This window comes from Schistocerca cancellata, chromosome 1, assembly GCF_023864275.1.
Source record: "Schistocerca cancellata isolate TAMUIC-IGC-003103 chromosome 1, iqSchCanc2.1, whole genome shotgun sequence".
Taxonomy (NCBI): Eukaryota; Metazoa; Arthropoda; class Insecta; order Orthoptera; family Acrididae; genus Schistocerca; species Schistocerca cancellata.
In genome coordinates, this window is record NC_064626.1 from 549,604,979 (window position 1) to 549,618,230 (window position 13,252).

At 42.7% G+C, this 13,252-nt stretch overlaps 1 protein-coding gene across 2 annotated transcripts in view; it reads right to left on the reverse strand.

The window, feature by feature from the left end:
- The window catches only part of LOC126180216 (serine--tRNA ligase, cytoplasmic), a 69,988-nt gene that overhangs the window by 25,046 nt on the left and 31,690 nt on the right, over positions 1-13,252 (reverse strand). For both annotated transcript variants that reach the window (XM_049924675.1, XM_049924676.1), the window contains 2 exons: positions 12,529-12,669; positions 10,730-10,885 (listed from right to left, as the gene is read on the reverse strand). In XM_049924675.1, coding sequence (XP_049780632.1) covers positions 10,730-10,885; positions 12,529-12,669 — 297 coding nt within the window. The remainder of the gene's footprint in view (positions 1-10,729; positions 10,886-12,528; positions 12,670-13,252) is intronic.

Here is a 13,252-nt window from a genome sequence, read left to right on the forward strand (position 1 = left end):
GGGATTTTAAAGATAGGCTACTCACCTCCGCATCATGTACGAAGGTGCAAATGTGCCAACATTGCTAGGCTTTTTTAAAAGTTCTAGCAAACATTTGGTCATTTGCTTTAATATACACAGACCTCTTTTTATGCTGAATCACACCATGACAAAAATTAGGGATTTAGCCATACCTAAATATAGATACATGCCTCTAAAGTGGCTAAAAAATTTGTCGCGCTATTCTGAGAACTATGGTTTGACCAAACACTGCTACTTTTTGTGTGAGTCAATCACGCCAAAACTTCAGATTGCTATTCCTACCTATGATGTCTGTATATCAATCAAATTTAATTAGTACTGGATGCTCAGGTGAAAAGATATTCATCTGCAAAGTTGGTCAAAACTTTCTACTTGCAAATTTTAGGGTATTTTTGGGGGGCAATATCTCAACTGTGTCTTCTTCAATCCTCTTTTTCTTGCCACAGCTGGACAGAGCATCCTTTAAGCTTTCAAAGCTATATTGTTTAATTTCTGGATCTTGCATATTGATGAGTAAGAATACCTATCAAGAGTAGGGAATATGGATTACTGCTAAATAAAAAAATTAATACAATTTGAAGTTGTAAATCAAAAAATGTGTAATTGTCGTGTCTTTTAATACAATAACATTTTCCTGTGGTTTAGGGTTTTAACTACGCTAATAACAAGTGTTTTTACATTATTTTACAGTATAGAATATAAAGATAATAAGACCTAAGAAAGTGCCCTGAAGATTATAAAATCTAGATCATAATGAAATGCTATGTTGCTTTAGAAGGTTTTAACCCTACAATGCATTGTCACTTGGTTTCCATTGGTATTTTAAAGAAGCAATAGTTTTTTAAGGCTCTATCCTCATAGCAGTTATATACATTGCTGAATCACCACTTTCAGTTGCTGCTTTCATTATTGGCCATTTTCACAGTGTCAGTCTTTTGTGCGGTGTAATCTTTGATGTTGACACTGTACAATCTTAGTGTTGAGTACTGACAAGGGAACCTCCACATCACACCCCCCTCAGATTTAGTTATAAGTTGGCACAGTGGATAGGCCTTGAAAAACTGAACACAAATCAATTGAGAAAACAGGAAGAAGTTGTATGGAACTATGAAAAAATAAGCAAAATATACAAACTGAGCTGTCTATGCGCAAGATAGGAAACATCTAGGATAGTCTGAATTCAAGAGCGCCGTGGTCCCGTGATTAGCGTGAGCAGGTCAACGGTTCAAGTCCGCCCTCGAGTTAAAATTTTAATTTCTTATTTTCGCAAAGTTATGATCTGTCCGTTCATTCATTGAAATCTCTGTTCACTGTAATAAGTTTAGTGTCTGTGTTTTGCGACTGCACCGCAAAACCGTGCGATTAGTAGACGAAAGGACGTTGGGAACCGAAAACATTTGATCGCAAGGTCACAGGTCAACCGATTCCTCCACAGGAAAACACGTCTGATATATTCTATACGACACTGGTGAAGGCATGTGCGTCACATGACAGGAATATGTTGTCGACCCACCTAACTTGTACACTTGGCAAATGGGTAAAAAGATTCTTCTACCTTGCCCGATTTAGGTTTTCTTGTGGATGTGATAATCACTCCCAAAAAAGTGATGAAAACATAAGAGTTTGTCACATAAACAGAAAATAAAATATTAAACTTTTCACTGGAGGCAGGACTTGAACCAAGGACCCCTCGTTCCGCAGCTGCTCACGCTAACCACGGGACCACTGCGCTCCTGAGATCGCGCCATCCTTGATGTTGCCTATCTTGCATATGGACTACTCAAATTGTATATTTTACTTATTTTTTCATAGTTCCACACAACTTCTTCCTGTTTTCTCGATTGATCTGTGTTCAGTTTATAACTGAATCTGAGGGGGGTGCAATGGGGAGGTTCCCTTGTGAGTGCTTGAATAATCAGTAATTATTGTTGTAGCTTAAGGTAAGCACTAAAACAATATGTTTTGATAGCCTAATTTGTATACGAGGGCAGTTCAATAAGTAATGCAACACATTTTTTTTCTGAAACAGGGGTTGTTTTATTCAGCATTGAAATACACCAGGTTATTCCCCAATCTTTTAGCTACACAACACTATTTTTCAACGTAATTTCCATTCAATGCTACGGCCTTACGCCACCTTGAAATGAGGGCCTGTATGCCTGCACGGTACCATTCCACTGGTCGATGTCAGAGCCAACGTCGTACTGCATCAATAACTACTTCATCATCCACGTAGTGCCTCCCACGGATTGCGTCCTTCATTGGGCCAAACATATGGAAATCAGACGGTGCGAGATCGGGGCTGTAGGGTGCATGAGGAAGAACAGTTCACTGAAGTTTTGTGAGCTCCTCTCGGGTGCGAAGACTTGTGTGAGGTCTTGCGTTGTCATGAAGAAGGAGAAGTTCGTTCAGATTTTTGTGCCTACGAACACGCTGAAGTCGTTTCTTCAATTTCTGAAGAGTAGCACAATACACTTCAGAGTTGATCATTTGACCATGGGGAAGGACATCGAACAGAATAACCCCTTCAGCGTCCCAGAAGACTGTAACCATGACTTTACCGGCTGAGGGTATGGCTCTAAATTTTTTCTTGGTAGGGGAGTGGGTGTGGCGCCACTCCATTGATTGCCGTTTTGTTTCAGGTTCGAAGTGATGAACCCATGTTTCATTCCTGCCGAATTTCTGCAACCCATTTGGTAAAGAAAAAATAACCAAGAAGGTTGACATCAGTAAACACTGCAATGGTTGATAGGTTGAAGTTACTGACTAATAAAGTTTTTAAACCTGGTCTGAAAATTTGTACCAAATGTTGACATGAAATGCCCAAAAAGAATCATCCCACCAGGATAAGCAAGAATCGCCATCCACTGAAGCCATGGGTGTTGTTGATGCTTGCTTTGCTGCTAACACTTCATTATCATCACTTGCAGAATCACTACTAAAGCTTCAGGATGAGCAAAAGGGATTCAATGGGATACATAAAGTGCAAGTGGACAAGGCAGTGTTACTAAGGTAATTGCCACAGCTGCTGGTGTGAGCCAAGTAGTTACTGCTCAGATACAAATGGAAGAGTGCCTTAAATGTAAAAATCTTAATTGAACAACTTAAGATTAAACTTCAGATTTCAAGCAATAGCAGTAAAGTTCAAACTTTGAACCTGGCCCCAAATAGCTGCACTACTGAAAAAATGGCTAAAGAATTTGCTGTTTCAACTAAGGTGCTGAAGAATGCTAAGAAACTAAAGATGAAAGATGGGATTTCAGCAAAACCTGCAAACCGAAAAGCGGGAAAAGCTCATTGATGAAATAAAACAAAATGTCCTCACTTTCTTTGAAGATGATGAGTTTTCTTGCTTATGCCCAGGCAAAACGGATTGTGTTGCAGTAAGAATAAATGGGGAAAGATTCACAAGGAGTAATGCCTGCTCCTTTATAACCTTAAAGAACTGCTCATTGCTTATTGTAAGCAATATGGAAATGAACCAGCTTATCAAAAGTTTGTGGGCTCAGGTCGAAATGGTGTAGTACAGCTGATGCTTCTGGATCACATTCAGTAAGTGTATGTGCAACTCATCAAAATGTCAGATTAATGTTGGCTTCAGCAACATCCATTCAAGATGACTACAAAGATTTGATGAAAAAACTGTGTGCAGTTTGGAATCAAAAAAATTGTACGCTCAAACATTGTGAGGAATGTCCAGGAAAAATGTGACTAGAGGCTTTTGTTGATGACTCTTTTAAAGACTATGACCCTGAAGAAACAATGAAATACAAGCAATGGGTCCATGTTGTCAGAGACACATTGAAGACTTGCCAGAGATTTCATGGAGGCATTGATTTTGAAAATTACCAATTTGAGAAGCCATCACTTTGTGTCAGAACACCAAAGTTTATATATTAAGCAGCTAAAAATATATCTTGCAGAAAATAATTAATTATATTGATAGATTTTACTGAGAGTTATTCATTTGTTGTTCAGGATACTGTGCAAGGATTCCATTGGGAAAATAGTCAGGCCACATTTCATCCATCTGATGTCTATTTTGATGGCAAAGAATGTCAGAGTATTAGCATTCGTATAGTCAGCAACTGTTCTGCCATAATACCACTGCTGTCCATGCCTTTCAAATAAAGATGATAGCATATTTAAAGACAAAGACTGAAAACATTAAGAATATTTACTGCTTTAGTGATGATTCACCTGGTCAGTATAAGAATTTCAAAAGATCCATCAATTTATGCCTGCATGTAAAGGATTTTGGCACCGCTGCCAAATAGAATTTTTTTGGAACAAGCCACGGTAAACTGCCTTGTGATGGCATTGGGGGAACAGCAAAAGGACTTGCAGCCTGTGCTAGTGTGCAGAGGGCCTTAGACAGCCAAATATTGACTCCATATTATTTATTCAAATTCTGTGATGATAGAGTTCCAGGTGTAAAGCTTTTTTATGTACCAAAAGAAGAAATTGAAGAAATCCACCGAGATCAATAAACAAGGTTTACCATGGGACATACAGAATCTGGAACACGAGAAAATCAATTAATTGTAATCAGCTCAGAGTAAGCATAGTTTCCACTGATGCTACAGCACTCACAGTTAACACCTTTGAAGCAGATGAAGAAATTCCAGCAGTCTCAATTCCAAGTTTACAACCAGGACAGTATGTTACTTGTATGGATGGCAATTTTTGGTGGGTTGGAAACGTGTGAAGTTTCACATGAACAACAAGACTTCCTCATCAGCTTTATGCACTCACACAGTCATGCTCATTCCTTCCACTGGCCGACTGCTAAAGATACCTGCTAGATTCCTGAGCAATACATCTTCATGGCTTTAGAAGCCCCATCAACATCATCACGAGGAAGACAACACAGTTATCCACAATCTGTTATTGACATTTTAGAAGTGCTTAATGAAAAATGGAACTGACCCTTTAGTATTTTTGTTCTGCAAATTTGCTGTGTTTTGTACTACACTTGCTTTTATGTCATGTGTTAAATTAATGTTTGTAACTGACTCATACACTCGAATAAAAATTATTAATTATGGGACTCAATGAGCAAAATATTTGAACCCAGAAAATAAACAAGCTTTCTTTGAAAGCTTAAAGCATGCTTTTTCCATCTGTGGCAAGAAAAAGAGGATTGAAGAAGACACAGCTGAGATATTTCCCCCCAAAAATACCCTACAATTTGCAAGTAGAAAATTTTGGTCAACTTTGCAGATGCATATCTTTTCATCTGGACATCCAGTGCTAATTAAATTTGATCAATATATAGACATCATAGGTAGGAATAGTCATCTGAAGTTTTGGCATGGTGGCTCTCACAAAAAGTAGCAGTGGTCGTCAAACCACGGCTCTCAGAATAGCGCAACAAATTTTTAGCCACTGTAGAGGCATGTATCTATATTTAGGTATGGCTAAATCCCTAATTTTTGCCATGGCATGACTCAGCATAAAAAGTGGTCTACGTATATTAAAGCAAATAACCAAATGTTTGCTAGAACTAATAAAAAAGTCTTCCTCTGTGAAACAGCTTTGGAAAAAGGTGTTTAGTCTTTCAGCTTTATGCGTGTCATCCTCTGTTTCAATGCCATCCTCATCCCAAAGTGTCTGGATATGCTGTTTCGATCCACATATTGATTTAATGTAAGACCAGAACTTCCTAGGATTTTCTGTCAAGTCGGTACATAGAATTTTACTTTCGAATTCACTGAACGCTTCACGCATAGCCCTCCTTACGCTAACTTTGACATCGTTTGGCTTCTGTTTGTCTGAGAGGTTTTGGCTGTGTTTAAACTTGCAGTGAAGCTCTCTTTGCTTTTGCAGTAGTTTCCTAACTTTGTTGTTAAACCATGGTGCGTTTTTCCCGTCCCTCACAGTTTTACTCAGCACGTACCTGTCTAAAACGCATTTTACGATTGCCTTGAACTTTTTTCATAAACACTCAACATTGTCAGTGTCAGAACAGAAATTTTCGTTTTGATCTGTTAGGTAGTCTGAAATCTGCCCCCTATTACTCTTGCTAAACAGATAAACCTTCCTCCCTTTTTTTATATTCGTATTTACTTCCATATTCAGGGATGCTACAACGGCCTTATGATCATTGATTCCCTGTTCTGATATTACAGAGTCGAAAAGTTCGGGTCTGTTATCAGTAGGTCCAAGATGTTATCTCCACGAGTCAGTTCTCTGTTTAATTGCTCGAGGTAATTTTTGGATAGTGCACTCAGTATAATGTCACTCAATGCTTGGTCCCTACCACCCATCCTAAACATCTAAGTGTCCCAGTCTATATCTGGTAAATTGAAATCTCCACCTAAGACTATAACATGCTGAGAAAATTTATGTGAAATGTATTCCAGATTTTCTCTCAGTTGTTCTGCCACTAATACTGCTGAGTCGGGAGGTCAGTAAAAGGAGCCAATTATTAACCCAGCTCGGTTGTTGAGTATAACCTCCACCCATAATAATTAACGGGAACTATCCACTTCTATTTCACTACAGGAAAAACTACTACTAACAGCGACAAACATGCCACCACCGGTTGCATGCAATCTATCCTTTCTAAACACCGTCTGTGCCTTTGTAAAAATTTCGGCAGGATTTATCTCTGGCTTCAACCAGCTTTCCGTACCTATAACGATTTCAGCTTTGGTGCTTTCTATCAGCGCTTGAAGTTCCGGTACTTTACCAACGCAGCTTCGACAGTTTACAATTACAATACCAATTGATGCTTGGTCCCCGCATGTCCTGACTTTGCCCCGCACCCTTTGAGGCTGTTGCCCTTTCTGTACTTGCCCGAGGCCATCTGACCTAAAAAACCGCACAGTCCACGCCACACAACCCCTGCTACCCGTGTAGCCGCCTGCTGTGTGTAGTGGACCCCTGACCTATCCAGCGGAACCCGAAACCCCACCACCATATGGCGCAAGTCGAGGAATCTGCAGCCCACACGGTCACAGAACCGTCTCAGCCTCTGATTCAGACCCTCCACTCGGCTCTGTACCAAAGGTCCGCAGTCAGTCCTGTCGACAATGCTGCAGATGCTCTGCTTTCATCCCGCTAGCGAGACTGGCAGTCTTCACCAAATCAGATAGCCGCCAGAAGCCAGAGAGGATATCCTCCGATCCATAGCGACACACATCATTGGTGCCGACATGAGCGACCACCTGCAGCTGGGTGCACCCTGTACCCTTCATAGCATCCAGAAGGACCCTTTCCACATCTGGAATGACTCCCCCGGTATGCACACGGAGTGCACATTGGTTTTCCTTTGCAGCCATATCCCTAAGGGGCCCCATTACGCGTCTGACGTTGGAGCTTCTAACTACCAGTAAGCCCACCCTCTGCGACCACCTGGATCTTGCAGACTGAGGGACCACCTCTGGAACAGGACAAGCAGCCAAGTCCAGCTGAAGATCAGTATCAGCCGGAGACAGAGCCTGAAACCGGTTTGTCAGATAAACTGGAGAGGCCTTCCGTTCAGCCCTCCGGAATGTCTTTCGCCCTCTGCCACACCTCGAGACGACTTCCCACTCTACCACGGGTGAGGAGTCAGCCTCAATGTGGGCATTATCCCGGGCACCAACAGCCGTAGTCCAAACGGGGGATGTGTGGGATGGGCTGGTCGTCCCCGACAAACCCCCGTCCAGACTCCCAGAGTGATGCCCATTGGCAACAGCCTCAAGCTGTGTGACCGAAGCCAACACTGCCTGAAGCTGGGAGCGAAGGGATGTCAACTCAGCCTGCATCCAAACACAGCAGTCGCAGTCCCTATCCATGCTAAATACTGTTGTCCAAAGAATGTCTGAACTAATCTACAGAGAGCACAAATAATTCAACACAAAATTTAAATGGTTATTAAAATACAAGATTGCCTAGTAAATGCAGTAATGCTGTTACTTGTGCACTGCTGACACCCTGCTTGGCGGCAGAAGGAGACTACGCGATTTTACACTATTCAGGTACTAAAACGCGATGCTACAACTCTCAAATATTATAATATGCCCGAAAATTGTGAATTAAACTATGCAAGTACCCAAAAACACGCAAGGAAATTAAGAATTAAACTATGTAACAAATAAGTGAGCTAAGAGAATATGACTTGCTGCTGTCAGCTGCTTATCCAACGGTGGCAGAGAGGTGAGTAGCTTCTCTTTAAAATCCCCTAAGAATCCAACCACGGAAGTTACTGAACTGAAATTCGGTATATAACCATCAAAGACCATGTAGAACCTTCACACCAAATTTCATTAGATTTGGAGATGGTCGAGTGGGGACCCCTGGTCCCCTTGATGTGGAATGAACCAGTAGCACAAAAGGGATTTTCAAGACAATCATAGGAAAAAGAACTATGATAAGATTATGCATCCTGCAGGGATCACAAAAATTTGTCACACTCAGGGAGTTACTTTTGCATCATGTGGTAAAACTGCTGCCTTGTCCACATGTTCATGGATAACACACACACACACACACACACACACACACACACACACACACACACACACACACACACAACTGCTTATGTTTGTAACTGACTGTATGAACACACTCTCATTCAGCTTTCCATGGAGAACCTTGATCACATCATCCTAATATCAGTGTTTCATTCTTCTTGGGGACTTATTAGGATACTTAATACATTGTTTTTTGGGACAATGTAATTTAAGAACTCTTTCTGGTATGTTCTATCTATTTCCAGCACATTGACAAAGAGGCTGTTACATAGGCATTTAATAATCATTTTAACTCAAAATGTTCAGGACCCGACAGGATCTTCTTTACATACACTCCTGGAAATTGAAATAAGAACACCGTGAATTCATTGTCCCAGGAATGGGAAACTTTATTGACACATTCCTGGGGTCAGATACATCACATGATCACACTGACAGAACCACAGGCACATAGGCACAGGCAACAGAGCATGCACAATGTCGGCACTAGTACAGTGTATATCCACCTTTCGCAGCAATGCAGGCTGCTATTCTCCCATGGAGACGATCGTAGAGATGCTGGATGTAGTCCTGTGGAACGGCTTGCCATGCCATTTCCACCTGGCGCCTCAGTTGGACCAGCGTTCGTGCTGGACGTGCAGACCGCGTGAGACGACGCTTCATCCAGTCCCAAACATGCTCAATGGGGGACAGATCCGGAGATCTTGCTGGCCAGGGTAGTTGACTTACACCTTCTAGAGCACGTTGGGTGGCACGGGATACATGCGGACGTGCATTGTCCTGTTGGAACAGCAAGTTCCCTTGCCGGTCTAGGAATGGTAGAACGATGGGTTCGATGACGGTTTGGATGTACCGTGCACTATTCAGTGTCCCCTCGACGATCACCAGTGGTGTACGGCCAGTGTAGGAGATCGCTCCCCACACCATGATGCCGGGTGTTGGCCCTGTGTGCCTCAGTCGTATGCAGTCCTGATTGTGGCGCTCACCTGCACAGCGCCAAACACGCATACGACCATCATTGGCACCAAGGCAGAAGCGACTCTCATCGCTGAAGACGACACGTCTCCATTCGTCCCTCCATTCACGCCTGTCGCGACACCACTGGAGGCGGGCTGCACGATGTTGGGGCGTGAGCGGAAGACGGCCTAACGGTGTGCGGGACCGTAGCCCAGCTTCATGGAGACGGTTGCGAATGGTCCTCGCCGATACCCCAGGAGCAACAGTGTCCCTAATTTGCTGGGAAGTGGCGGTGCGGTCCCCTACGGCACTGCGTAGGATCCTACGGTCTTGGCGTGCATCCGTGCGTCGCTGCGGTCCGGTCCCAGGTCGACGGGCACGTGCACCTTCCGCCGACCACTGGCGACAACATCGATGTACTGTGGAGACCTCACGCCCCACGTGTTGAGCAATTCGGCAGTACGTCCACCCGGCCTCCTGCATGCCCACTGTGCGCCCTCGCTCAAAGTCCGTCAACTGCACATACGGTTCACGTCCACGCTGTCGCGGCATGCTACCAGTGTTAAAGACTGCGATGGAGCTCCGTATGCCACGGCAAACTGGCTGACACTGACGGAGGCGGTGCACAAATGCTGCGCAGCTAGCGCCATTCGACGGCCAACACCTCGGTTCCTGGTGTGTCCGCTGTGCCGTGCGTGTGATCATTGCTTGTACAGCCCTCTCGCAGTGTCCGGAGCAAGTATGGTGGCGACAACATCGATGTACTGTGGAGACCTCACGCCCCACGTGTTGAGCAATTCGGCAGTACGTCCACCCGGCCTCCTGCATGCCCACTGTGCGCCCTCGCTCAAAGTCCGTCAACTGCACATACGGTTCACGTCCACGCTGTCGCGGCATGCTACCAGTGTTAAAGACTGCGATGGAGCTCCGTATGCCACGGCAAACTGGCTGACACTGACGGAGGCGGTGCACAAATGCTGCGCAGCTAGCGCCATTCGACGGCCAACACCTCGGTTCCTGGTGTGTCCGGTGTGCCGTGCGTGTGATCATTGCTTGTACAGCCCTCTCGCAGTGTCCGGAGCAAGTATGGTGGGTCTGACACACCGGTGTCAATGTGTTCTTTTTTCCATTTCCAGGAGTGTATATATGTTAGCCATGCATGACAAAGGAGCAAAATCTATTTTTTATATCCTTGTAGCATATGTTTACAATTAAGTCGGCATATTCCAACTGGTACAATGACAAAACAAATACTTATAATGAGTCAATAATTTCTTAGCAATGCATACCTTGTAGAGTTCTTCATCAAATTGCGAAAGTTGGGCTACCTGCTCCATAACCTCTTTCCGCATGAAGAATGGAGTGTACAATGGTTTATAGCCACGGCTGTACAACATGTGGAGTGATAACTGCACCAGACCATGCTGCATGAATACTGCTGGCCCCTGTAAAAAAGCTTTGCTGCTTAGTCACAATATTCCTCTTAATGAAATAAAAAAAAAAACACCATAAAATTCTGTCCATATTTAAAGCAAGCCTAGATCAGAATAACAATCTGATTAACAGTTTACTGTTCACCAGGTAATAGAAAATCGAAGTACGAGCTTTGGTACACGTTCTACATGAGCTACAAGTTACAGAACAGAACACAGCTGCAGCATTCAAAATGTAATCAACACAAGCTGGCAGTGATTAAAATACCAATGTATTATGGAGGGGGGGGGGGGGGGGGGGGGGGAAGAAGAAGAAGAAAAAGGAAAAAGAAACATATCTCGTCATAAATAAAACTTTATAATACATGGTTGGTTGCTGTACATCAAGTAATGATGTATAATAGTGTAATTACAATATTTTAGTGACTGTGTTGTTAAGAAGAACAATGCAATATTTTTTCAGATACATACGCATGCCAGAAGTAACTTCACTGTGGCAACTACAGCCGTTATGAAATACATGAAATGTATTCATAGTTGTGGTGGGGGACAATGAAAATTTGTGCTGGACCAAAACTTGAATCCACATTTCCCGCTTTATGCAAGTGGTCTCCTTAACCACCTTGACTACCCATGCACGACCCACAGCCAGACCCAAATTTCCGTATGTCATCGTTCCTACATCACAACCTGTACTTACGTAATTCCAGTACAGGACGGACATTTTAACTGAAAGTTGTTGCCTGGTATTTGTGGATAAATATGATATTTCATAACTGAGTGTCATGATGACTTTGAAAATCAATACTGGGGGTTGCAAATTGAACATTTTTTTTTTTTCGCAATCTCATTTGTGCAGGACTTTTACATGAGTTCTGACTGTTCTTGAATGTACATAAATTGAATTTATAGTAAAGACAATTTTTTTCCTCCTCAATGGGCAGAAAGAAATGTAGTAACCCAGAGTACAGGCATTGCACCATCCAACACTGGGTTACGTTGATTTAGTTAGATGGCTGGCTCGGCACTTCACAGCAGCCCGCAAACAGTGGGCACTGGTGGCTGCCAAGTCAAGTCTGCTGACCCACAATAAAATGACCTTCAATGGCTTCACAAGAAAGAAAGTAATGATAGAACTAAACATCATGATCACTAATGAAGCAACGTCTCTATGCCTGTCGATTGAATTTCTGTCCAAATTCTCAATGCCACTACTAACTTCCTTTACATTTACTCCAACAAAGTAGAACAATAAAATGATGTTTAGTTCTATATAAAAAAAAAGGGGTCTGAAGAATGTGTTGGGGGTTACTGGACATTCTGTGTGTGTCACATCCGAGATCCTCTGCCTGGAGGACTGCTGCTAACTGCAAGCTGACTGGTCACTGCCACACCCGTGCCTGGAGCCACCAATCTACAAAGCCACTTCCTCAGCTACTGGGCGTAGGCTATGCTGACGATTCCTGACACTGAAGCTGATCTTGATTCGCCATAGTACATGTAACCCTATACCATCGCCATCCCAACAATAAAAAGCATCTCAAAACAGAAAACAGTACTCCTTACTCACTAAGAAACAGCTTTTGTGGGTATTACATCTGCCAGTGTATTCTGTTACATGACCTGTTTAAACCTGAAGCCAAGTCAGTGTATACCTTGAGAAAATATGCTCTTCCGCCAGAGACTGTAACTCCTCTTTCACCATCCATTCCATCAATCATGTAGATTAGGTCAACATGAGACAACTTCTTGCGGTCAGTACAATTCCCAACAACTTTATCGACTGGATTCTCATCCTTGAAGGAAAAAAAAAAAGACAATAATCTCATTAATATACCAAATTTTAAATCTATTTTAAACATATTCCAAAATGCTTTATTTACTGATCAATACTGGCAGTTAATTAAACATTTCTAGTACTTCAGATGTAATCAAAATAAGCGAAATTTACAAATTCTGATAACACAAAAACATTGTGAGGTACATTAATTACAGATGGAAGGGGTACCTTGTGGTGTTGCCAAAAGCTTCCTCCAACCACAAAAAGGGAGAGGCAATTCAAAATGATGACACTATTTTTGGGAGAAAGCAATCACATGGCTAACTTGTAATAGTCATTGGTGCTCATGTTTACTAATGGTAGGCCACACAGTGCGCTTGTGCATGGTACACAGCAAATGTTGCAATGCACCACCACGTCAAACTGGTAGCAGCCAGAAAACACAAACTGCCTGCAATGTGTGGATATTTCTTTTTCCGTTTTTGGTTATGCCTCACAATGACATGTTTCATTCATGGTATAGTGGAGATGCTGAGTCGCAGACAGCCAGAACAAAAAGATTCTCACAATTAAAGCTTTCAGCCATTAAAGCTTTTGTC